This window comes from Myotis davidii, unplaced genomic scaffold (genome assembly GCF_000327345.1).
Source record: "Myotis davidii unplaced genomic scaffold, ASM32734v1 scaffold130, whole genome shotgun sequence".
Taxonomy (NCBI): Eukaryota; Metazoa; Chordata; class Mammalia; order Chiroptera; family Vespertilionidae; genus Myotis; species Myotis davidii.
In genome coordinates, this window is record NW_006285040.1 from 5,637,019 (window position 1) to 5,664,733 (window position 27,715).

The 27,715-nt window shown below is 42.5% G+C and overlaps 1 protein-coding gene across 1 annotated transcript in view; it reads left to right on the top strand.

The window, feature by feature from the left end:
- The first annotated feature begins 6 nt into the window (after positions 1–6).
- Positions 7–27,715, top strand: part of MCC (mutated in colorectal cancers) — a 234,993-nt gene continuing 207,284 nt past the window's right edge. The window contains exon 1 of the mRNA XM_006755280.2: positions 7–233. Coding sequence (XP_006755343.1) covers positions 177–233 — 57 coding nt within the window. The 5' untranslated portion in view covers positions 7–176. The remainder of the gene's footprint in view (positions 234–27,715) is intronic.

Sequence of the window (27,715 nt, forward strand, 5' to 3'; positions counted from 1 at the left end):
CTGCTCCCCTTCGGAGTGCTGGCATCCTTCGTTAGGACTGCACCGCTGTCCTGGGTGAAAATGGCTGTCTAGACTAGAATCTGCCAGAAGGGACCGAGCAGTGGATAGCGAGCCTGTGAAGCCTAACTCACAGCTGCGAGACCTGGAGGAGGAGCTCGGCTCTGAAAAGTGCAGACATGAATTCTGGAGTTGCCTTGAAATACGGAAACGACTCCTCGGCCGACCTGAGCGAGGTAAGAAACAGCTGAGGTCGAGAGCTCTGGTTTCCTGGGCAGAGTGGCTTTTTGACCCCCCCCTTTCTTAATCCCCCCTCCCCCCACCAGCCCGGTACCGCACCCGCCTCGCACTCCCTGTCTGGAAGCAGCGCAATTAAAGATTAATAGATTTTCTGGATCTTGTTTTAACTTGTAGTGTTACTCAGGAAATGACCTGAACTGGCTTGATGTTTCAGTCTGAAACGAGTGGCTTAAAAAAGAAACAAGCTCTCACCACCCGCCAAGGCGTTTTTACTCTCCGCGGTCTGGGTCCCCTGTCCCTGCCCACCCGTTTCCCCCCGTTTATGTACAACACTGCTTTTCGTACTCACAAAATACCCGGGGATCCCAGCCGAGCTTAAGCCAGCGGTAACTAATTTGGTGAGGCCCGGGAACTCATTGGATTATTAAATCTGCCACTTGGCTCCCACGTGTGATGCGTTTGGATAAATTCGGGCAAGGTGGTCTCTCCGCGGCGGAGACGAATGACCGCGCTGGGGAGGGGCGTGGGGAGGAAGCACATCAAAGCCGCTTAGAACTTTATTTCCTGCCCGGGACTGGACTCCTTGAGTCTTTGAGGCAAGAGCATTTGCAATTCCTGGCTCTGACAGTAACATAGCCACTTGAGTGTTTGAGACCTTGCTTTGAAATTAAAGGCTACATCAAACGGCATGCAAATATGTGAACGGTAAGGATGCCCAAAGCCACCTTTATGATGACTTTAGGGATGCCTGGGGCACATCCCCCCTCCCCCCCCGCCCCCCTCAAGGGTTTGAATACCTGAAAAGTAGGGACGGGAAACCTACAGAACTGGGAGCTCAGAAGAAAGTCTGAGGCGGTGTCTACAGCAGGAGGCTGGATGGCTGTAGGATTTCCTCCTAGCACCATCCCTGAGCCATTTCTGGGAGCAAAAGTAGAATAAATAGTCTGTGCTTCTTCAGTATGGCTGGAGAAAGGAAGGGGGAAGGGGGGCGAGGCGGGGTGGAGACCGGTGTAAAAACAGCCGGAAGGCAGATAGAAGTGATGTCAGATTACTTACCGTGAAGGGAAAATGAAAGGCTGGAGTCCTCACTTGGGGAGAGGGCTGGTGATGGGGAAGGAAGGGGGTGTACAGGGGAAGCTCCATTAGGTCTGGGGCTGGTATCCAGCACCCCAGCCTGGTGCTCTAAGTGTCTTACTGCTGTGCTGTGCTGTGCCTGCTGGGGTTTGGAATAGCGTTTTGAGGTGTTGGTCCAATGAGTAGAGGCATTGCCTAACCCCTGTGCTTTCCCTTGTGATGAAGAAGACAGGAGATGCAAAGGGTAGGGCTTCATTTAAGACTGGGAGGCAGAGGGAAAGCCTGAAGACCTAAGTGACTTTTGCCAATTTCAAATGCAGGGGGAGGTTTCAGATCTAAGAAGAACCCAGGTCCTGCTCCATTACTGACACTATTTGAGGAGAAGCCTTTGTCTTATCTACTAAGGTCATTTAAAAACTAAAAAACTAAAGGCTTGAAGAGTCTTGGCTAGGCCTTTCACATTGTTTATTTCTACCTGGCAGCTTTTACTCTTTCACCTGAAAGGTGCTGTTCAAATTACCTCTGTTTCAAAATGAATTGTGGAGAGAGAGGAGGCCTGGGTTGACTTAAACAGTATTGGCAGGGTCAGGGTGGACATTAGATGTAAAACCCAGGTGAGAGGTAACACTCTCCATCCTGTGTCTCATGCGCCTCATTTTTCCACTCCTTAGAAAACCTGTGGCCAAATGCAAGCCGCGAGGGCGCTCTGTGACCTCTGCATTAGTTGGAGCAATATTTCAGCATTACAAGACATAGTTTTGTCCCTCAGTCAATAAACAAGTTTCTGTCCCAACCATATCCTTTACCAAATTTTCTTTCCTTTTTCTGTGTCTGCTAATTCATTGCTTGCCTTCTTTAGAGCCTTCTTTTTAAGCTCAGTGATTTAGTGCTCCTCCATCCCCCAATCCTAGTTTCCCTGCAGATTAAGTAGTTGCAACAAATTGTGAAGATAGTTTTGTGGGTTTCTTTTTTTTTTTTTTTTTTTTTAGCTTTTGTACATATTTTAAATTATCGTATGTGTAAAGAGAGTTTAAGAGGTAAAGGTGTGAGGTTCATACCTTATGGACCCTAAATCACATGGGCAATATCCCATGTTCTGTAATATCTATAGATCAGTAAGGATATGGACCCAGGAAGATTCTAATACAATTCATTTGTATTTCTCCCTTTACTCTTATTTCACAATCACTTCTCTTTGGTGTAAAGGAGAGTTTCTTCTTTTCACCGTAATTTTTCTTTTAAACACTGGTTTTGCTTTAACATCTTGGGGGGGGGGGCAAAGTCCCCATCCTTTTTTGATGGTTGGTTCCTCCTCATCTGGAAGCAGAGCTAATAAAATCCCTGAGGGGCCCCTTTAATGCCATATCTCTTATTGCCCAGGAGTCTCAACACTGCCTGGAGGTCACCATGGGGTCAGATTCAGCCTGATGTTCACCAGGCATTTCAGGGGCAGGAAAAACTCAAAGGGCTCAGCATTATTCTGGGTATTAGAAACAAGAGACCTCTCTCGTTGGCGTTGACTTGTGAGCTTATCCCTTCTGCAAGGGTCCTCCAGCCATAGGAGTCACTGACTTCAGAACGTCCTGAACAAGGGAAGTGACTTGAATCCATTTCTAGTTGTAATCTGCTGGACCTTCACGAGAGCAGCAAGCTTTGGTCAACAATTCAGGCGCTGACCTCTGCCTGTCCTGCTCCAGGAAAGCTTCCTTACCAGAGAGGCAGGAGAGATTGGGTGTGAGGGATACTGGAGGAGACTGAGGGGGCTGGGCGTTGGGCATGAGGTGTTTGCAAGTGTGAGAACTTTAAGATGCTGGAAAACAGGAAATTCATGAATGTGTTCCTGTTGTGTCTTTAGTTTGAACAATAGCTGTCTAAGATCCTATGAGGTGATTATAGGAGAGAGTAAAATACCCTCTACCTATGGTCAATTCAAAGCATTTTTATTTATCCATGACCACAAATGGCTTCATTAGCATTAACAAAGGTAATTCAAAAGGAAAATTTGAGAAGCATGAGTTGGCAATTCTTTTTTTTTTTCCTTAGCTATTAGCTGTCCCTATCAAAGACTCCAAGGATGTTTTTCTTTTTCTAATAGGAGGTTAAGGAAGGACTTTAATATCAGCCAAATCGAAAGTACTTAGAAAATTAAGTGGTTGGCTTTCAGTCTTCCTCCAAGATCAAGAAGCTGACTGGACACACTGCCAGCAGCATTAGATTAAATTCTCCCAAACCTTGTCAAGGAAGCCTCTTCAATCTTCCTCAACCCTGTGGGTTTTCAGTTGGCAGTTAATTCTGTTTAACTTGGTAAAACCTGTGGGACCAGTTTCACAGTCACATCTCTTGGTCCTTAGAGTAATTCAGACTTTGGGAAGAAGTCTTGTGCAGCATTATCAGAGTACGACTTGAATTTACTCATCTTTACAGAATACCTGTGCACCCAATCTGCTTGTCTAATAGGCAGCTACCTATTAATGTAGCAAAATAAAGAGTTATCTTTAAGAGTTTGTTCTTCTAAGTCAAGAAAGATTTTCAAGGTCTTCACAGATTTGGCTGAAAGGCAAGATCTCAACAGAAAAGCTCCTGTGATATTGCTGCATGAAATACGAATTTAATGTTGAAATGCTAATCATCGTTATTGTTTTGATATTTTGGATTTATTTTGTAAGCGTTCTTATATTGTTCTTAGTTATCTTGAAAATCACAATGAGCAAAACATTCTTTAAATTCCTGAGGGGGGAAAAAAGAGTTTGTTCTTTCCTGGCAATCATGAAAACCACTGGGAATGAAAAAAAAAATTATTTCCTAACGCAAAGAATACTTTGTTCGAAGCAGTTAACCTATATTTTGTCTTTTAAATATTAAACAATGAACAGGTAAAATTCTCCCATCACGATTTATTTTGAAACCTTAGTTGCCCTGGAAATTGTATTTCCCTAACTCTCTCCTCATCACATTATTCAAAGCCTCTTTCATAAGATTATTCCACTCCTGAATATAGGCTATAGCGGCAACTCCCTGCTTTCACCATTTACTTGTTGGGTAGCTACTGAAACCCCACATCTTCACTGATACTCTAATTAAGAAGTAGATTATATGGGAGAAAATTGCTCTCTAGATAGATTATCTCGTATATATATCTCTAAGTGGCCATCTCACAGATGTACTTACTCTTTTTAGTCAAGTTATACGGTATCAGAGCCAGAAGGGCCTATGAGATCACCTAGTATGCCCACTCCCCGTTATACCTCTTCACCTCTGTTTCTATAGAATCCCACTTCATTGTAGTGAGGTGTTTAATGTCTGTCTTAGCCACAGATGATAAGCACCAGAAGGGCAGTGTCAAGACCTGTCAGAGTCTGGCACATAGTAGGTGTTCTAGGAATGTTTGATGAATGAACACCTTGCCTCTTCTCTCTCTTCACCTTTTTTATAAATGTAGAATTTGAAAACTTGATTTAAGAGGCTCTTTGGCTGTGTAACAAACTGCTCTCAAATTTAGAGACTTCAAATGACAATCTTATTTGCTCCTGATTTTGCAATTTGGGCAGAGTTCAAGGGGAAAGACCTGTGACTGCAACTGGAAGATCCACTTCCAAACGGGCTTAATCACAGGGCTGGCAAATCAGTGCTGGCTGTAGACTGGAGATCACCTCAGTTCTCTTGGAAGTGGGCCTGCCCGTGTGGCTGCTTGGATTTCTTCTCCCTGTGGCGGCTGGGTTCCAAGAAGCAGGAGGTGGAAGCTGAAGGTTCTTTTAAAATGCAGGACTGAAACGGGCACCAGGTCACTTCTATGTGCTCGGCTGGTCAGAACAGCTGTGTGCTTAGCCCAGAGGCAAAGGGTGAACAAATAGATCTCACCGGTCCAAGGGGGAGGTGACAAAGACTTTGCAACCATTTTTAATCCACTCCAGAGGCCACAAACTGACAGAATCGTGTCTAAAACACTGGTCTCTTAAGTCCCGATGTTTGGCAGTAGCCTTTGTTGCTTTGTCTTTTAGCTATTAATTCAGTGGTCTGTAATAGCTAACACTTTCTGAGCATGTTCCAGGCATTGACATGCTTCATTGTCAAAAAAACCCTATGAGGCACATTCTGTTATGCCCATGTTACAGGTACAGAAGTTGAGGCATAAAGAGGTGAAAAACTTACCAAGATTATACAGACTATAAATGGCGGAGTTGGGAGTTGAGCCCAGGTCAGCCATTTGTACAGAGTTTCCTTTCATTCGTTCCTGCTCTGAGCTTTTGATCACATGTTTCTAGGAGAGAGTATTCTATTTAATAAGCCTGTTTGACTTGACTTGTATTGTAATCTCTATTCAATACTCAGAGAAATGTTTTTGATAACAATGAAATGGATATGATTAAAACGATATGGTCACTTTCAAGTGGCTGAGAAATTCTAGGCCAGTGGTTCTCAACCTTGGCTGCACATTAGAATCACCTGGAAATCTTTTTAAAATCCTGAATGAGGCCCAGAAATCAGGATTCTGAAAAGATTCCCAGGTGATTCTAATGTGCAGCCAAGGTTGAGAACCACTGCTCTAACCATTGCAGAGCCTTAAAGGCAGATTTGCAAGGGAGATAGGGGCACCGAGACCTCTGTCCCACAGTGTGTGCTTCCAGGGGCGTCGGAGGGATTAATGCTATGATATTTAAGGTGCAGAAGGAGAAGGTTTCCTTTGTCACAAGAATTAGGGTTCTCCCACCCCTGCAGTTAGGGCTCTAGGCTGCTACCGCAGTTGGCTCAGTCACTCTGGGTTGTAGAGTGCTGGGGTTGGTGAAGAAAGCCAGGGAACCCAGTGAAATTGGCAGCCAGCTGGGGTCAAAGGCAAGGCAGCAGCTGGAAGCCAGGTCCTGAGGAAGCATGGAGAACATGACAGTGAGACCCTGCGTCAAACCCAGCTGCGAGGGAAGTAGATCGAGTGTCTGGAACCAGGTGGTCAAAGGGACAAGAGAAAGGAGAAATGTGGTGTGAGAAGAGGTTAGGCAGAGACCAGCAGCTGATCTGGAACTGAGATGGCCACAGACCCCAAAGCAAAGAGAACACCTTGATGCTGAGGAAGTGCTTTGTCCAATCAGGAACTTTTAAAATTAATTGCAAGACTTTCATATTAAGAGCAGGTAGGACTGTGGCTAGCAGATTTGAGGTGCCAGAACTTTAAGTGGGGGCACCTGTCTAGAGCAGGGTATAGGATGGTAAGCTCAAGGGTGCTGTTTAATAGCTGCCTGACGCTGATTTATTGAATGCAAGTCACGTGGGTGGCTTCTTCCGAAGTCAGACTGCAACTGGAAGGTAAAACCTGCACTTAGGGCACAATTAAGAAGTTGTTGATGAGCAAGGATTGCAAGTTTAGTGTTTGATCACTGGAATCAAATTTCAGAAAACCAAGATTACATTTTAAGTAATCTCTAGATTCAGGAAAAGAGGTTTGTGTTTGTGAGGTTATAGAATCAGACAAGCCAAAAAAGACTCAGAAGATTGATAGATAATAGTTATAACGTGGATTTTTTTTAATATCAGCAAGGGGATGTCATGGCAGAGATAAATTATATGCAATTATTTTCTTGAACTCTCCCTCCCCCTAACAACACCCAGATTCCTAGCAGTGGTAACATGGATTCAGATAAAGAGTTCAACTTATTGAGTAAATATTACTGGGAGCACAGAGCTATCCTCTTTTTCTAGCAAATGTTCTTTTTTTCTTGCTGAACCAAAAGAGCCAAAATTAGTACATACATAGGCGAAAGAGGCCATCTCTGGGGAGGTTTGCATTATCGTAAGGAGTGACTGAGGTTTGTAAAGCAATTTATATAAAATTTTTCAAGATATTTCTTATACAGTGGGGCCTTAACTTACGAGTTTAATTCGTTCCGTGACGGAGCTCATAACACAAATTACTCGTATGTCAAATCAAAAAGTGAAGGAGTGAGACACATGATGCTGGGCTGATGTTGTGGCGTTCACTGTGACGTTCGCTGCGCCAACTAGCGGTGGGGTATCTGAAGCTGGCTCGTAGCCCGAATTTTAGCTCGCAGCCCGAATTTTAGCTCGCAACTCAAAGCAAAAAAATCAGCCAAGAGACAGTTCGTATCTCGAAAAACTCGTTAGTCGGGACACTCGTAAGTCAAGACCCCACTGTACTCCGCAAAAAGATTAAACCTTGAGAAACTTTGTGGGGGCTAGGGGAAGCAAAGAGATTAAACCTTGAAATTTGGGGCAAGAGGGGAAATCCAGAATTAGCAGCTGTTGCTGCTACTGCCATACCAAAAAACCAAAACACTATAGGTTTAGGTTTGTTAACTTTGTAACTGAGCAGCCAAAGCCTGTTGGGCTGGGAAAAGTGTGTGGCCAAAGCTACTTGATGCTTTGATTGGTAGATGTTTTGAAGCAGATGAGTTGAGTCCGGAGGTTTGATCAGTGCTTGGAATATATGATGGGGCATATGGGGCCAGAGGTGGAAATGCATCTTTAGCCTAAGCTTTAGTGTTTGGTTACCTGAGAGCAGAAAGTCTCTCGAAGCCTGTGTGTGTGCATGCATGCCAGTTAAGGGCTCCAGCTGGATTGTGAGAAATAATGAAGCGGTTATCAACGGAAGAATGCCAACATGGAGGAAGATTGCCTGGCAATTAGGAAAGCAGTGGAGTCCTCTGGTTGGCTTCATGGTAAGAGTGAGAGTAATTGCTTGCCCCTGTTTCCTATGGGTTGTATGGACTTGTCCATAGAATATGTGGCACATGTATGACTTCTTGCTCCTGCCTGGGCCCCTTCTCCTCCCAAGTTGGTTGTTCTTTCTTTTATCCCTGTTCAGTCCTGACTGTAATGATGGCCAGCCTCCCTGGGAGACCATGAGGTCTTTGAAGGCAGGGACAGAACAAAGCCCATCATGTTATTGCCAGCACCTTGTCAATGTGTGCATAGTAGGGCATTAAAAAACTTCAGAGTTACTTGTATGGACCAAAACCCAGTTTCCATGTCACAAACTGACTGATGATTGACCACTCTACATTTTTGTTAAAGTGCACATTGAGGGAATTTAGTTTGGTCATTATTACTGTAACTTACTCTCTGTTGCCAATTTGTTTATTCAACAAATATTGTGTGCCTTCTATATGCCAGGTGCTGTTCTTAGGTCTGAGGACACAGACACAAGCAAAACTGATGTAGTCCCTGTTCTGATGGATCTTACATTCTAGGAGGAGACAGATGAGATGTGAGTCCAGTGGTGATATATGCTTGAGAGAGAAAATCCCACAGGGACGGAAGGAGTGAGGGATGCTATTACAGTGGTCAGGGAAGACTGTGCGCAGGAATCTGTGATTTTAGATCTGAATGAAATGGGGGATAGAGCCACACAAAGACAGGGGGTGGTCATTTCAGGCGGAGGGAAGAACATGGCCAAGGTGCGAAGGTGGTGTGGCTGGGAGTATGGCGAACAAGGGAAACAGAAAGAGATGGTCTGAGGACACAGATCTGCTCCATCACCTGCAGCCTCATTAGCTGTGGGAAAGAATCAGGATTTCTCTGGAGTGTTTTGAACATAACCTGAATTTTTTAAATCTGTATACTTTTTTTTTTTTTATTGTGGGGCAGTGTAGGAAAGATGTCAAGAAAAGGAGGAATTAACCAAAAAAAAAAAAAAAAAAGTCCTGGAAGGCTTTGTCCCAAAAGCCTATTAAAGAAAGTATTTTCAGAAGAGGCAGCGTGATCAGTCATAAAATGCTTCCCCTTTTGCTCCACTCCCTTCAAGTCTATGCATATTCCCAAACTTTCAAATTGTGTCATTTCTCCTATCAGAAATAATTGTTATATTCCATAAAAATAAACTGTTATTATTTTTTGACATACTCAGCATATTTTGAGTATATTTCCCCCTTAAAGGGAATGGCTTAAAGAACTGAGTGGCATGGACATCAGCCAGGAATGATTTGAAAACTGCCTTTCCTTGATGGACGGTTCAGGGTGGATGGATGCTGATGATGGAAACTATAAGTGGGTCTGACTTAGGAAAATGGGTTTTACTTTCCACTGTCACTTGGACCAGTTGCCTTCAATTATTTAAATCACTGGCTTTGTTTTTTTAAATTAACTTTATTCAGTTGATTGATTTATAACAAATACCGTTTCAAGGATCCTGAAATGCTGACACTTCCTTTTTCCTGTCGAAAAGCTCCTTGAGAGTAAGATTATGGCCAGAAAGTTGCACCCCTGTTGGGGGTGCCATTAAGTTTATCTTTGATTTGCATGACTGATGAGGAAACTGAGGCCTGAATAAGGCTGGCTAGTGGCAGAGTGGGAAATGTAGAACTCATATTCTTTTTATCTCCCAGGAATATGTTTTTCTTCCTCACCTTCCTGTTTCTATGTCACAGGATTTGCTTTAAAATATGTGTTATCTAATGATCTGTTTTTATTTTAAAAGGAGGAACTCTAATTCTTCGGGAAATCTTGTCTACATATGGCACTACCACCAATCCCACTATTAAAACAATTAGACTAATTTGTTTTAGGTCGGTGATTTGGGGTGTATTGTAGTTGCTCTCAGTAGGTTTTTATGGGCCTCTCAGGTATTAAAGTCCAAAAGGGCAGTTGCTTTCTTTTGGGGGGTTAGTGAGATGGGCTTACTGTTTGGTGGGTTTGCCAGCTGCTATGTGTTGATGGTGCATGACTAGGTCAACTCTCTCATCCTTTTTTTTTTTAATTAAAAGTCTATGCTAAAATAATATAAAATGTACCATGTTACCATTTTTAAGTGTACAGGTCTGTGGTATTAAATACATTCACATTGTGGTGTATTCATTACCACCATCTACAACTCTTTTTCATCTTCCCATTGAAACTCCGAACTCACTGAAACTCTGTACCCATTAAACATTAACTTTCCATTCCCCTGCCCCCTCCCCTGACCCCGGCCACCATCATTTCTGCTTTCTGTCCCTAGGATTTTGACTAATCTTGGTACCTCATATATTTGTCCACTTATTACTGTTTATTCCCCGTAGTGTAATGTCTTTAGGGTTCTTCGATGTAGATATGTCAGAATGTCTTTTTAAGGCATCAGCTGATGGCCACTTGGGTTGCTTCCGCCTTTGTATATTGTGAATAATGCTGCTATGAGCTTGGGTTTACAAGTATCTGTTTGAGCCCCTGCTTTCACTTCTTTTGGGTCTATACTCAAAAGTGGAATTGCTAGAGCATATGGTCATTCTGTTTAGTTTTGGGGGGATTTACTTCTCTATAACAATCTACACTGTCTTCTATAGCAACTGCACCATTTTACATCATTCTCACCAGCAATTCACAAAGGTTCCAATTTCTCCTCATCCTTGCCAATATTTGTTTTTTAAATAATCATCTAAACAGGTGTGAGGTTTCTTTTTGCATTTCCCAAATGGTTACTGGTGTTGAGCATCTTTTTATGTGCTTGTAGGCCACATGTTCTGTGGAGAAAAGTCCATTCACATCCTTAGCCCATCTCTTAATTGGGTTGTCTGGGATTGTTTTGCTGTTGTAGTGTAGTACTGCCTTCATACTTTCTACATATCGTCAGTTCCCTACCCCTCTTTGCCTTTGTTTAAGTCTGATTTTCTCCATGGTTGGGGCTTTGCACGGCACTTACTCCTTGCTATTCCCAGATGGAGTGACAGCGAGTGTAAACTGAGGCATGAAAGTAAACGGCTTCTCCACGGAAAACAAATGGGCTCTGCTCAAGCCCAGGAGGCTCCTTAAATCACTTCCCGATGCATTGTGGGCCTGGTGCGCATTTCACAGGCTGACACCCAGCAGCTTTCCTTACCCACAGGCCAGCCGATCTCTAGCAATGTTAGGCAGGCACCACTGTTAAGAGTTACTTTCACGGCATTTGAAGAGTTACATTTCTTTACCGACATGCTGTGATTTCACAGTGTGTAAAGAGGAATTTTAGGAGAGTGCTTTAGCAAGAGGAGCCTGTGGAGAGGAGCCAGGAAGTCTGAGGCTGGCCTGTTAGATTAGATAACTGTTACTTTATTTCTTGGTGCTGTGAATCTAATCCCAGTTAAACCAAAATCTAATTTATTTTCATGCTTGATTGGGAGCACTTCTGATTAAGTGTTGGGATGAGAGTAAGCACCATATAAGACTACTGTGGGAATGCGATAGTCCAGGGGCTCCTGTGCCCGGGCTGACTGCTAATAGGGCAGCGATAGTTAGTAGGGGGGTGGCGGGGGAGGGAATAGTTGATTTGGACCCCAGGACAGGAGGAGTTTTTATTTCCAACTTAGAATGGTAGATTTAAACTCAAATTTGGGATGGCCCTTTTTCACGATGCCCTGATATGTGTAAAGTGCCTATGGTATGACGGATGGAGTGACTTCCAAGACTGTCTCAATTTGGGCTTCTGAGCTGCTTATGAAAACGCTGTATGGACACACATGTAATTGCTGCCAAAGCAAGTGTCTGATGCTGATAAAGCTGCCTTCAAACCCCTTCCTTCGCCACATGTGAAAGATGGGGCATCTTTCTTATTTGGCATTAAACTGTCCCCAACCAGAAATGATGACACACTGGGGTCAGGATAATATGTTAAATGACTAGGAAAGGTCTCAGCTTTTTTCGCCACCTTCTTTACTAACTTCACCACAGGGTCAGGTCACTTGATTCATCTCCTCAGATTCTGTCTATAAAACTATGTGTGGTCGAGTTGTGGGCTTCGCTATCCTAGCTCGATGGTTTGCGGAAAGTTGCTTTTCTGGGCTGCACATTCCCTATTAGAAAATGGTGAGAAGAGGAATATCCACCCTAGGCTAACATGGCAAAGACCAGCGACATACCTACATAATGCTTACAAAGTGCCTGGTGAATACGAGTTAGCTCTTACTGCTATGTTAACAACAATAACAATAATACTAATAATAATAGTTGCTATTTTGCTGTTGCAGTGCTTACCTGTACAGTGAATGTGCTAAATAGAAAAGAAGCCCTTCATAAACTGAACATTAGTAGCTGTCGTTGTGAGCACTGAAATAATTGAAAGGAAGTTCTTAAGTGGAGACAAATATGTCATGGAGACAGTGTCAGGAATCCTGGAAGACGCACTGTCTGCGGTGTTTTTCTCTCTGGACCTTAATGCTTGGGAAAAAAGTCTTCCAAATATTGATAAGTCTTCAAAGAGAACGTTGGGTATTTCCTTTTTTTTTCTGGATTTGCAGAGCCAGAATGTTAATGAGCTAACAATTGGCAATTCTAATTCTTTTAAGTTTTTATTAGTTTTGTTTATTATTTTTGTTAATTTTGTTCTAATTTTGTCCTGGCTGTGGTATCTTCAGGTCTTCTTGTGCCCAGAAACTGACCTTAGGATGACCATTCTGGTTGATCCATAACGTGAGAGAGGGGAGGCACAGCACGCGCCTCCCGCCCATGCCCAGAGTAGGGGTGCATTGCAGAGGAAAGACCATGCTCCCGTTGAGTAACTGCTGCTTTCACAGAGATAAGATTTTATCAGTGATGCACCACTTTGTGAATTCCCTTACCAGCTGTGGTCTGTTAACTGGAAGAAGGCTGCAGTAATGCCGTTGGGAGCTGTGCTTGGGAGTAGCAGTGATGGATGGAGATACGGCAGCTGGAGGCCAGAGCGGAACCTGGGTAAATGGGTTCCAGAGGACTTGGGATGTGCCCCATAGCAGTGAAGGCCATCTTGTTTCTGTTTACTGCTAACTTTGTGTTTGAGTGGTGGTGGTTTTTTGTTCATCCTCACCACTGAGGCCATTTTTCCCATTGATTCTTAGAGTGGGAGAGAGGGGGAGAGACAGAAAGAGAGGGAAGCATTGATGTGAGAGAGACACATCGATTGGTTGCCTCCTGCACGTGCCACAACTGGGGCCAGGGATCTAGCCTGCAACCAAGGAATGTGTCCTTGACTGGAATCAAACCCAAAATCCTTCAGTGTGTGGGCCAACGCTCTAACCTCTGAGCAAACCAGCTAGGGCGTGAGTTTGTGGGTTTTTTAAAATATATTTTTATTCAGAGAGGAAGGGAGAGGGAGAGATAGAAACATCAATGATGAGAGAGAATCATTGATCGACTCCCTCCTGCATGCCCCACACTGAGAATTGAGCCTGCCACCTGGGCATGTGCCCTGACCGGGAATTTAACCATGACCTCCTGGTTCATAGGTTGATGCTCAATTACTGAGCCATGCAGGCCAGGCTGAGTTGATTTTTTTAAAAGGTGAAAAGCCTCTGGTATTTTATTTTAACCAGTTAGGACAAGCCTCTGGTATTTTATTAAGGCTTTGTCTAATGTAGGGGTGGGTAACATCCAGCCCTCGGGCAGTATAGGGCCCAGAAATCATTTGGTCTGGCCCTGCCAAGGTATTAGGGTGAGTTAATTAAATGTCTGATCAGGTATATCAGGCTAATTTTTAAGTTGATAATTTCGTATCAACTTACTGCAAATGATGTTATAAATATCCAAATGGTCCTTGGCAGCAGAAAGGTTCCCTACCCCTCCTCTAATGGTAGGAAGGAGGAAGTGGTGGAATATTTCCTCTCGTGTTTTCAAGTTCTTAGTTTGATCTTTTGTTGAGGAGTGTATACCTGGAAGGAAACAGGAGTCATAGACCCGAGGCTATAACATCTCACTTTTTGGTTGTGAAGTTTTGGACCCCCTGAGCTTCAAGCTCCAGCTCATCTTTGTGGCTTAAACCACCATCCCTATGATGTTGCCTCACAGACCTCTATCTCCAACTCAGATCAATTTGAATATTCAACAGGTAAAAGGAGAAGCACAGGTCTTGTGTAAAATTTTCTTGTAGTTAGTATTCCTCCTCCTCCTCCCTCCTGCCCTCTTGGAAAAAAAGCCAAAACACTCTTCATTGCAGTCCTTCTTCCTGCATTGGTGTTCCTTTGTACAGTGACACCAGCTCACCATGGGTCCCACAACATGTCACCTTCTCCAGAAGGCCTTTCTCACCTCCAGTTAGTGAGTGCCGCATACCCACGTGGTCTGGCAACTCTACTCATTCCTCTGACTAACCCTCAGCATTCTATAATGTGGTCGGTTTATGTAGTTCTCTGTCTGGAAGCTTAGCTGGCGGGCGTGGTCAGTGGCCAGGAAAATGCTTTCTCTCAGAGCACATTCTTGAAATGTGGTTGACAGGAGACTTGTCAGTTAAGAATGATGAAAAGAAAATAAGACCAAGGCGGGGGCGGGAGGGGGGGGGGGGAAGGAAGCAAAGGACAACAGCTTTTGTACCAACTAGTGGGCAAATCCCAGATTCCCTCGCCCTGAAGTTGGATCCTGGCCCCACCTCCCCACCATCTCCTCCTGAAGGCAAACGGCCCAGGGGTTGGAGAGCTTTACACCCAGGCAGATCTCCTGGCAGCCGCCGAGCCTGGCTCTGGGTGTTCTCTCTTGGGAAGAGAAGCGATCCGATCCGAGTGGAGGCTGTATGGAAGCAGGCTCCCCTCTGGGAATGGTGGGAGTAGCTCCAGGAACTGGAGTTAGAGTGTGTTATTGTATTAGAAATGATCAATGTAAAGGATCGAAATGCTAATGTTCTGTTGAAATATTTCAAGGGAAGCAATTTGATACAAAATCACTTCTGTTTTGTCTTGTAAGTATCCCTTCCCTTTATGCATATCAAAGCCTAAGTCTATACTTTTAAAACAGGTTGCCTTCAGTACAACAAAACTGGTTGTTTAATGATGCCCAATAATAGTTCTAATATTCAAAAGCATCCTTTTAGAAATTACTGTTGTCCATTGACACTGATTAATCTACAGTAAAATTGTTAGAACTTATGATAATGTCTCTGGCCTTATCCAGGGTGCTTTCCAAGTTAGAACTAATGACTATGTGGAGTTAAGGATAAGGGTGTGGAGAATAATTTTATATATAATGTGCCCTACATGTGAAAAGACAGCCTTTCTCACAAAGGTAGGGAAGTCCCTGCAGTGAAGCGTTAATAATTATTTGTAAGGGACAGAAATATGCTAATAGCTTTTCTCAGTGAATGATTCTTAATTTGTTGGGAATGATAAAGATTGTAATTCATTTCACTAATATAGGTTTTTACAAATATCAGTGTTCGTGGGTTACTGTATGGAGCTAATAAGGGGTTCCAATAAGGCCCGAGGTTACTGGGTGGATTTCATGCAAAATATGACTGCAGTATTCCTCAGTGGTAGAATTTAATTTTCCACAAAGCAGTGATGCTTCGTGTGTCGCTAAGTGCCCTGAACAAGTGGCACTTACCTGGGCAGGATGGGAAGATTGGCACACATTATGCCATGAAATGATGAGGCTGATGTGCGCTGTCCTATAAATACTACTTAGCACAGCAGCTGGTGTTGAGAAGTTAGTGTGATCAGTTGTGTGCAGAGTTCTGAGGTTTATGACTTAGATAAGAAATTAACCTTTTCATTGCTCTTCTGACTACCAAGGAGCCCAGGTGAAGGTTGGTCGGCTTTGTCCTTTACATTCTTGCCTTGAATTCACCAAGTAAATTGAAGAAAAATTTTAAATTTTTCTCTGACATATTAATACCCTAACATATTAATAATAAATAAAAGAGGACAGCTTAAGAGAAAAGACATTGGACTGTAAATTTCTGGACAGCATAAACCAGACTATAGAGTGGTAACAACGAAAGCAGTTAACAGTACTAGGGAGTAAGCAGTCAAAAGTGTAAGTACTTTGCATAAATTTTTTATGTCATTTCTCTGCTTAACACCCTTCATGTCAGGGTACCCAAACCCTTAGTCCCTGTTGACCTCACCAGCTACACCTCTGCTCACTTCTCACCCCACATTCTGGTCTCCAGCCGGCTCAACTACTTCAAGATGCCTCTTTGTCTCTTGACCTCAGAACTTCACATTTGCTGTTCCTCTGCTGGTACATTATCCATATCATTAACTGTTGTTATTCTACTCCTGCGCATCTCATAGGACTTAGTTGAAGTGCCAGTTCCCCCTGAAAACGTTTCCTGACATCACTCTGGTCTGGACTCCATCCTTTCCCCTGTGCTCCAATGGCATCATCATTGCTGCATTATAGCACTTAGTGCACTGTACAGGCCTGCAGACTTGGTATGTTCTCCCAGAGTGGCTGCTAGTCCCCACTGATCACTCAACATCCCCTTGTGAGTGAATGACCTTAATTTAAATCTTGCAGTAGTTCCACGGGACGAGCTGGTCCTATCTTTAGAGGCATTGGGCAGTGAGGAAAAGGAAGCGCAGGCACGTTAAGGGTTTTGCCCAAGGTCACACATTTAGTAGTTGACAGGACCACATCTAAACTGGGGTCTGAATCCAGAAGTCCCTACTACTTGCATGGTACCCACAGCCTTGTGGGATCATCTAGTCATGGTCTCTAGTACTGGCATGTTAGGAACTGGGGTTGGTGGTAGGTTGTAGGGAAGGAGAGGCATGGAGGTTAATGTCCAGGTTTCTGAGAGGATTGTGCTAGTAAGACAAGATTAGGTTTCATGTAAAATCTAGTTTTAGGGGGATGATAAGTCTGGATTTGGACATGCTGACTTAGAGATGCCTGTCAGTCAACTCAGTGGAAATGTGTGGTTGGTAATGGAATAATGAGGCACAGAAAAAGGTCAGGATTTGGAAATGCCTGGTCATCATGCCTGTTCACTCACAGTGCAGATTAGTTGATGGCCGATATGTTCTCTTCCAGCCTCTCCCCAGTAGATGCCTCTACCTCATGTGCCACATAAATAAAGAGCAGAGTGAAGCAACCAAACAGCACTGTGTGTACTCAAGTGCAGGTCCTAGTCTCCGCCTTCAGCATTTTATGTGTATATTATATACATACAAGTTTATGGCTCAGAATCTGCCATTTAACTGACACAGGTTGTGCTTTTTAAGTCATGGTTCTCTAATTTTTAAAGAAAAATCTGACTCATTCATCTTATCACACAACCATTTCTACCTTTGATTCCTCCTTAAAGAAATGACAGGGAAAGGAGTAAGGCGTATGGGTGTAATCATAAAAGTAATGCACATACATACAGAATTTGGAAAATAAATGAGTAAACCTCCAAAAATCTTGCAACTTCTGTCAGCAAATATTTCAATATGTTCTTTTAGTTTTTAATATTTCTTTAAAGATTTTATACTTGGGTTTTATAATATTATAGCTTACTTTTCCTCAAGTTTTCCTTGATATATTTTATTTTTAAAAACAAATTTTAATAACTCTGATAGTTCATACTATATACCATAAAATATAATTAACTATTGGATAACTATTTAGGTTTCCAATCTTTGTTCATAAAAGTAATGCACCTGTATAACTTGTGTTATCTTATGTCTTGGCCGATGAGGGGGGGGGAAGAGAATGTGTGTAAATACAGAAACGAAGCAGTATATTGTGCAGTTGGTGTCTGATGTTAAGAAAAAACAAGGTACCTGGAGCCCCTGGGGTGGTCTTTGTAAAATAACCCAAAGACTAAAAAGGTCAGTTTAAAAAGTCAAATGCACAGACTGTAATGAACTGGGACCATCTGTTGTTCCATCGCGGCCTGCTCGCTTAGTCTTCTGCCCTTGGCTTATTTCAGAATGCCTTTAAAACGGTGAAGGCATGATGCCTAGGTGTCAGACGGCACCAGGGAAGGAGGCAGAGAGACCAGGAAGGCGGGGCATTAGTTTCCACAACCAGTTGGACTGCTGCATGATTTTATACAGGTTATATTTGGGGCCAACATAACTGTGGCCACTGGTCCATAGGGGTATGGGCGGGGGAAGGTGAGTTAGTTGCCCTTTTTTTTTTGTAAACCACTAAATGAAACCAATGTTAAATGATGTTTTATGAAGGATGTTTCACTTGAACAGCTAATAATGTATTACTCCTTTGTTATATATTCATCGATTCTTACCTGTCTCTGCATGATCTAATGTTTGTCTATTGTCACACAGTCTTCTGTGAACAAATCTAATTGTGGGAGGCTTAAAACTTTGGCCCAGTGAGTCCTTTTTAATCATAGGGGCTGCTGAATTTTATTTTCTGGCTAAAGAGTATCACCATTATGAATTGCTGGTATTTCTCTGTTTTAATGGTGACTTCCTATAAATAACAACAAAATTATTACTTGGAAATCCCTAAATTGAACTATGTTGCTAAGTACAAGTCTACAGTTAAAGGCCCTATTTAAAGTTTTTTATTTAAAGTGGATAAGACCAAAATGCTATTCTAGAGCAACATTTAACCTACCGGCTTGGCAAACTATGCTGTGTAATCAATTTAGCTCCTGGAACCAGAGTAACTATTTTAGCAGAATGGAGGAGGGCCACTTGTAGCTTCAGGGTATTTGGATTTTTTTGTTTTGTTTCTTTGAAGGAGCTCATTAATCCTGGATGACCTACCAGCTGAAGGCTTTGGTTGCTAGGATGGTCTTAGGTCTTTGCTGCTTTTAGGAAGTGAAGGGAAGGCTGCAGGCCATGTGAGTGAAGCCATCTGCAAGCTGGCCTTTCTTCTGCATCCCCTCCCCTCATTCTCTGGCACACTGACAGTCAAGCTGGGAAGATAGGCCAGTTGAGGAGGAGGTGTCAGAGCCTGGTTTCCTACCCAGAAATGTCATTGAATGCAAATATATTTTCTCAAGCATAAGGTATAACATTCATTCAGAAATGAGTATTTATGAAAACAGAAAATGTTGATTTGGGGAACGTGGGTGATGAAAGCCTTTATACTTGGAGATTCCAATAGCCCAGTATTAGGCCCATCAAAGGATTGTAGTAGAAATTTGACTGACTGAATGATTACAAATAGCTTTCAGGGTGCTAACCTGGTCTCCGTGTCATCAGTTTTCAAAATATCTTTCATTGAAATGAAATGATCCCAGCTTCGTAAAATGCTTCTCTACTGGTTTGCCCCTTTCCCAGGAGGAGGTTGGTCCGCTAAGAATTACACCATTCTTAGCAAAGTAGAAGGAATTGACCAGTTTCCAATGCCCGGAATCTGATTTATGCTCTGCTCTAATTACTACTACACACTGTGACAAGCATTGAGACTATCATAGGAAGTACATTGTTTGATAGCATGACTGAAGTAAGTCCCTGTGGCCTTCAGTGACCTTCTGGAAGTCTCTTACCCTGCTTCAAATCGCTGGTGGGTGTACAATGTTCAGCAATTTGTAATGTGCTGGAGAACCTAGTATTTCGCTGTGCAGAGGTGAAGCCCTCCCGTCCTCTGCATGTCACAGTGACAGAGGACAGCCCGTAGTTAGGAATGGAGTTTGCCATAACATGATCGTCAGGACTGGGAAGGAAACAGGGAACAGACCATATTTCCTGGAGGAAGGGCTTATTAACCTATGCACCCTTGATATTACTCATTGTTTCTTTCATCATCCAGTTTATTATTATGGATGATCTTTATTACCATGGACATTTGCATAGTATTATTTGCATTTCTTTTCTTAATCCAATTTAGTCATGAAAATGCCCGCCCTTGGGCCTGCTGACTCTGCTTGGCTCCACCATATGCCTACCCTCACCCGTCTTTTCTAAAAATCCTTTTGCATTTAGTCTCTGCATGCACATGTTAAATGCTTTAAAACGTGGCCTCCTCCTGTTTCTCATGCTTAAGTTTTTCCTTCCCTACAAGTTTGTAAGCACCATCCCTGGCTGGGAGTGTCCAGTATCTCATGTACTCCTCAGTAATACTTACTACAGCATGGGAAAATCAAAGGAGATCCAATTGAGAAAGACTATGTGTATTGAAGGCATGACTCAGAATAGAGCACAGAATCCCTGACTCTCAGCTTTATATAAACATCCTAAGATCTCACTGCTATCTACAGGGCTTTCCCTGCAGGCGGCTTTCAGAAAACCCTGAGCAAGTCAGAAACCTCTGATCCCCTCATTTAACGTGCTGAAGCTGACAATGGAACTTCGCCAGAAGGGGAAGAGGACACACATCCATGGCATTACTACTGTTCGCCAGGAGCTATGCATTGATTCAGTAATTGGCAATGAGTCAGTTTCTTGCTTTGGAGGAAATGCTGCTTTCCTTTTTCCACTCCAAAAATTTGTTCAGTGTCACTCTCAGCCCCTCAGGTACTGTCCCCATAAACGTGTCGGTTAAGAGAAAGAGGTTCTTCTTTTCCTTTCTATTGTCATGGGACTAATAGTCCTCTCTCTTACTTCACTATTGTTTTCACATTGGTGACATAGTTATAGTCACTTCTCTAAACTATTCCTTGCCTCATTCTACAGTCCCTGTTGCTGGCAGCCCCAAGAATCAGCAGCCACCTTATCAGCATTATTACATTTTTCTCATTCTGGCCTGCCTACACACTTGATAGTCAGTGGTTTTATTAGCTGGAGATTGAAAATTCAAATAAATACAGGACAACAAAGTAAAAGGAGCCTACTCAGATATGATAGGAGAGTAATGTCCCTTAATCCATTCACTGAAGTGTTCTCTGCAATCCATGCATTATCGTATTCATTTTTAAAGAATAATTACTGTATTTTGATGAAAGAGTAGGCTCACAAATTCCAAGAAGCTAATTATATTTTGTTACTGGTGTTGCTAGAATTCTAATAAGCTTATTCCTATTTCTGGGTTAGCTGTTGGAAAGGGGAACATAATCTAATGTGGACAAGTATATCCTGGTAATTAGAAATTACTGAGAAAGACATAATGATATTTTATCATTAAAAGAGTTTTCTAACACTTGGTTATGCTAAAATGAGTATGGTAGAGCTTGATTTTAAATTGAAGAAAGAAATTAAATTGCTTCTCTATTTTCAATGTAGGTCTGTCAGGGAAAAGTAAGAATTAAGGGAGTGCCAATCAACCTGATTATACTTGTAGGCTCTTCGGAGGTTAAAAAGAAAGAAAATCCATGGTATTTACAGAGATGATGGCTGATATTTAAAAATCACTAGCAGAACAAATGGAGTTATACCACTAGTCTTACAGTATTAAAGAGATGGTAGTGCTGGCTCCTATTGGAGTGCTTACTGTTGTGCCTGGCATGATGTGGAACTTGAGACAGAGGTGAAATAGCTTGCCCAAGGTCACAGAATAAGTGGCAGTTTCCCTTGGTGAAACTGGGGAAAAAATCAAGAAAAAGATAAAATAGAACCAAGCTAAAGCTATTCAAGCTCCAGTTTTTAATGCAGAGCATTGAGTTTAAAGTAACGATATTTGTTAAGTTGATCAGTCATTTTTGATTATGCAGATATTCTACCCATTTGAATTTCTGTTAAGGTAACCGTCTCGGTTTACCCAGAAATTTCAGTGTAAAAATTCTGATAGTCCTGAGCAAACTGGGATGGTTGGTCCCCTTTATCTCTGTGTAGATAGCAAGTTCTGTTTCTAATTTCACAGTAGGAATTAAAGCAAGGCTGACTGATCATGAGAAACATTTTTCTTTCTTTTCTTTATCAGTTCAGTCTCCTTTCTGTGGGTTTTGTCTGACTTAAGATTTGAGCCTGGAGACCATTGCTGTGTATACAGTGTTTATTAGCATTTACTAATAATTTGTGCATCTGATGTTCTGGGTAGCTAGTAGAAAAGATAATAACTGTGACATTTTTAGTGATGGGGAAACTGAGTCAAGGAAAAGCAAAGCATTTCTTACAGCCATAGGAATCCACAGTAGCCCAGTCAACAGCATTACAACCTTGTGAGTCTGTGCTTGGAAACATAAACAAAGGCGTCTTAGATAAAAATATTTCCTTCCGTTATCTTAAACATACTTAACCATGTAAGGGTCTAATTTTAAGTAGTACTGCTACACTCAATGACTTGATCAAATTGCTTAGTGAAGCTAGACTAACTGGTAAAAAATTTAATGAAGCAGTTATTTTTATCCTTGTTTAAACTGTTCATTTTCCTCAAGGAGAGATAAAATTAAAATCATATATGCCAACGTTGTATATTTTTGCAGGGAAATTTATGAAGTAAAGTGAAATAGTTATCGTTATGTCAAAGGTTTTACTTAACATTTATATTGATAGAATTTAGGCCCCTTAATTTTTTTTTTTTAATTCTTACCTGAGGACATGCTTAGAAGAAGGGAGAGAAAGAGATCAGCTGCCTCCCTGACTAGGGCTTAAACTCACAGCCCAGGTATGTGCCTTGACTAGGAATTGAACTGACAACCTTTCCGTGCATGGGACCACGACACTCAACCAGGGCCCCTTAATTTAAAGAGCAAAGACAAATTGGGCTACTGGGAAGATAACATGCATGAAACTGAGGGAGGTAGCTTAAGTCCCATGGGATTTGGTTTGGGGATTTCCCTTTCTCCATTTTCAAAGCAGAGGCTTTGTTACCATATTCTCTGCTTCATCCTTCAAGCCGAAAAGTTACAATGGGCCTTGCATTAGAAAACATGAAGCATGGCTACCGTATCCCATTATGTGGATACAAGTAGTCAGAGAGAGTGGGGAAAGTGCAAAGAATTGGACAGGATGATGTCTTGGGAATAGAAATTCTAGGTTCCATTGGGGACTAGACTGAGGACTTTATTTTCTCTTACTTCCTTTTATATCATTCTTTTTCATAATAATCTAAATGAATGTGATGTTTCCCATGGTAAAATGGGAAATTTTATCAGTGAAAGGCCAAGTCCTCAAATCACACATGCATAAGCTTTCTCCCCCCGTTCCGTTGCAATTAGCTTAAGTGAATGCCTTCCATGTTCAGACATCTGGACACCCGTAACCTAAAGGTAAACAGCCTGTTATCTATTACTGACTCTTAGAATGATTGCGTTTGTTACTACTTACATTTATTTAAGGAAGGATAAATTGAAATTGCTAAAGAAGGAATCCATTTTTATTTTATGTTGACTAAGTCGTAAGCATAGTTTTCTAGTGCAAAAGTGATGAAAGCAATCTGGATCTGGCTCCTTCAAGGTACCCTTTCCTGAAATAGTTTATGAATGAAAGCAAATTTTGTTTAAACAGGCCTGATCTTCCTATTTCTTCCCTGAAGTGTGTTCTTATGCTCTCTTCCTTCTACAGTGAAGCTTCTCATATCTCACAGTTTCAAAAGTGGAATTGTACTTCAGGCAAAATAGGTGGGTATGCTGGATTGAGCTCTGTGTAGTCCATTGCCTTATCCCTGAATTAAATCTTTCAGTGGGGAAAGAAAAATAAAAGCAGTCTTATCAGTGGGGTGTTCTTGCTACCATTCTAGTAATCATCTTTATTGCCATTCACTTCTGCTGATTGCTGCTCTGACATTTCCATGAAAATTACCAAGGGCAGCAAACTAGATAAATTAGGCCCTTGCTGACCAAATGAAAAACCATTGACATTTTGGCAGTGCTAAACTCATTAGCGGTATTAGCCAGGAGTCCTGCTTTTAGCAAAGCTCCATCCTGGGCATGTGACTGTAGGTTGAGGAAGATAAAGACCTTACAGCTCCTAATTAGCAAGTGTAATAAATGGCAAACAGTTTGTGGGAGTCCCTGAATAACATTAATCAGACTTAGAAAGCTACCACAATTTAATAATTAGTTTCAATGTCGATGTGCAAAAAACACACATTGTTCCAAAGATACGAAGAAGTGCTTTTTTGATGTGTTATCACTGCAGTAGTTACATGCAAGGCATTGGAGTCTCACCACATAAGCATTCTTGACGCTTCAGGTTTTCTTTGAAAAAGCTAATAGCAAAGAGTTCTTTTGTCTTCTGGTTCCTTGAAGCAGAGTTTCGTGGAGTCAAAGGGCTGGGTCCCCACCTAGAGAGCCCTGACTCCAGGAAAGGAACTAGCCTGCTGGGGTTCCCCGGGTTTTGTAAGCAGAGAGTGATGTGCGTTGTCTCCCTCCAGCCTGCAGAGCTGGTCTCACTTTTGTTTCTGCATCCTTGTCTTCTCTGTCAAGTGCTCACCCACCCTCTTGTCCTGCTGTTTCCTGCTCCCCTCACAGTTTCTCATTTTTGCTGCCGTCCTCCTTATGTCCTTTTAGTATCCTTTTGCTCCTTCCCTGCCTTCTCATCTTTGGGGGGAAAAAGTCTGACCATTACAGAAAAGAACAGTCAATGTTCATTTTCCTGTACTTGTGGTCTGTACTAACCAGTCAGGATACCATTGAGTATAATCGGCTTCTCCAAGGTGGTCTGTCTCAGCTGTTTTTCTCCCCTGCAACCCAGTATTTGGAACCATTCTAGAAACCAGTGAAGACTAGTTCTGATAATCAAAGATTAATGGATGATTTTTCAAAAAACTCAATTTCCCAAACTAAAAAGTTTTTCTTTTGCCAACAGCTTCTGGAGTGTTATATTAGATGGTAAATGGGTGAACTGTTATTTCTAGGAGCTCATGGTTCTATAATAGTCAATAAATTTAGGGGCACTTTGCATGATAACAGGATTCTGGGCCTGGTACAGGGAGAGGAGGACTTGGGAGATTTGACGCCCTCCACCTTCCTGAGCTGCCTTTGACCCTCAGTGGGAGACAGATGCAAAACTGCCTTCTCTCAATATTGAAGTATCAAGTGAGTCATGCAGACACTTGATGCCTGATGTTTAGAAAAACAACATTATGTGCGCGATGGTCAAGGGAAGCTGATGAAGGTGGTCCATCCTGAAGGATGAAGGAAGGAATTTCTAGTGATGGGGTGTGTGTGTGTGTGAAAGAGAGAGAGAGAGAGAGAGAGAAAGAGAGAGAGAGAGAGAGAGAGACACGCCTAGGGATACATGGGAGCACTGAACCTGTTCTGCTGAAATGGTCTAATAATGCAATCATTGCTAAGTTCTCAATAATGCAATCATTGCTAAGTTCTCTTAATTAGCTAGCTGTTGGAAAAGTCATGTCTGTGCAGGCTTCCCTGACCTGGTTTATTATTGGCTCCAGCCCACTTGCTAACTGGTCAGTACCTTGGGCCCTTATTTAAAAAACAAAATGGAACAAAACAATAAAGTACCCTGAGCTTGAACTGTAACGGGGATCCTGAGCCAAGATTCCACTACCTGATGTGCTGGCTTGAGCTTGACGCCTGATCACGTTGAGCCTTGGGTTTTCTTTGTCTGTACATGATAGTTAACACCCTTGCTGGGATGTGGAAGGTCACCTCCAATGCAACAAGGTGTACAGAAAGTCTCTGTGAGAGTTAAAGCTCCTTTAAGGAAGTGGTGCTGTCCCTTCTGCTGCCCATCCCTCTCCCTAAGAAATAAAAATAATAAAGCCAGATGTAAGATAGCGGGAATTTCCCAGGGACTGATGTTGCTGCATTTATAAGAAGCCCTCCTTATGTTGTGTAACACATTTGCAAATGGTCTCATTACTTGTTGCTGAGTACTCAAGCCCTACTTTAAAAGAGTGAACATTTTGGCCTGAATTTTTTTCCTGTATAGTTTTTTTTGGGGGGTGGTGTCTGTGTGTCTGTGTCTGTGTCTAGAAGGGGGAGTGGAAAGGGGAACCAAGAGAAAAGAAAGGTAGATGGAAGGTGGCGGTGGTAGTCATCTGAGCTGGCACCCAAAAGTAGAGGTAATTTTAGGTTTCCAGGAGAAGTGAAATAAAGGAAAACATTTTAAAAATTTAAAAAACAAACCAACCAACAAAAACCCACAAAATTTTCTGGAGTTTCCCTGGGACCTAGGTCTTAATAAAAGTTAAAATCAAATGCCTGACCATCCCATACTGTGAGAGTTTTACTAGACTTGTCTTTGGAAGGAGACTTACTGAATCTTTTCCTAAATATATATGGCTTGATCTCCCCACCCTGCCCTCCCTTATGCTGCTACATTGGGCCTGTACACTTGGCCCATCTGCTGGGCATTTGGAAATGGAGTATTTCCCACTCCTAGCCCAAGTATTTCTGAAACGGGAGATGTAAACTCTGGCCCTCTATGAACTGGAAAGGGGGTTGGTCTTTAAAGAAGGGCAAAATCAAGAGGCCTGCCCATGTTCATTCTGGATGACGTCCACAAGCTCCTGGAGACCCCTGTGTACTTACAACAGATGAAAAGGGAGTTGGTTCACTTTTTTGCATAAACTACCCCAGGTGGTTTAGGGAACTTGTAACTAAAGGAGACCTAAGTAATATAGTGGTTAAAAGCAGCCTGCGACTTTTACAGCTGCTCTGAGGATGTATGATGAGAGAAAGTAGGGGATGTAAGCAGTGGGCTGAGTTACTGAAAACGTGGCCCCATAGAGAGAGCTTGTCCTTCCCAGACTGCAGGCACTGAAAGGGGGGCACTTCCTGTGACATCATAGCCGTGCTCTGTACTAGAAGGAGAAGCATTTGCTAAAGGGACCAGGTTGGGATCAAACAACCTCCATGCTGTTTTTCAATGAAGTGTCTATCTCCAGGATTAATTTTCTAAAGATCTCAGAAGGCTAGAGGCATGCGTGTAGGATTGGGGCCCAGAGCAGGGGTAGGCACACATTTTCTGTGAGGGCCAGATAGTAAACACGCTAACTTTGTGGATCATATGGTCTCTGTTGCAACTACTCTGTCCTCAGAGGTTAAACTCAGTCATAGACACCATGGAAACAAATGGGCGTTGTTATGTTCCAGTACTTTATATGAATTTTAAATTTCAGTGTCAGAAACTAATTTTTGCATATCATAAGATAATCTTCTCTTGATTTTTTTTCAACCTTTAAAAGTGTGAAAGTTCTTAGCTTATAGGCCATCCACAGTTGCATAGTGAGGTGGGTTTTGACCCCGGGGGGTGGGTAGTGTGCAGACCCCCTAGAGCAGCGGTTCTCAACCTGTGGGTCACAACCCCTTTGGGGGTCGAACGACCCTTTCACAGGGGTCGCCTAAGACCATCGGAAAACACATATATAATTACATATTGTTTTTGTGATTAATCACTATGCTTTAATTATGTTCAATTTGTAACAATGAAATTGGAGGTCACCACAACATGAGGAACTGCATTAAAGGGTCGCAGCAATAGGAAGGTTGAGAACCACTGCTCTAGGACAGGGGTCGGCAAACAGCGGCTCGGGGGCCACATGCGGCTCTTTGGCGCCTTCAGTGTGGCTCTTCCACAAAATACCGGCTCTTCTGCAAAATACCGACTTCTGCACATGGGCCACGAAGTTTCAATCACACTGTACATGCACGCCCACATGTGGTATTTTGTGGAAGAGCCACACTCAAGGGGCCAAAGAGCCGCATGTTGCTCGCGAGCCACAGTTTGCTGACCACGGGTCTAGTACCTTTAAAGAGGAAGTGTAAACTGAATTAGCAGACATCAATACCATGCAATCTTATTTCCCCAAATGCTGGTGGTTTGAGCTACAGGACTGTTGAGTAAGATACCAAACTTGCAGATGGAGACTCTTTAAATTCCTGAGCACCTCTCAGGAGCGGCCATGTCAGACTGACCACAGAAGCAGATATGAGCCTCTGTTAAGCCAGACCATGAGAGAGATTTGCAAATCTGAAACAATTATGCCATTCTTTTCACTTTTAAAATTGTTTAGGAAGCTG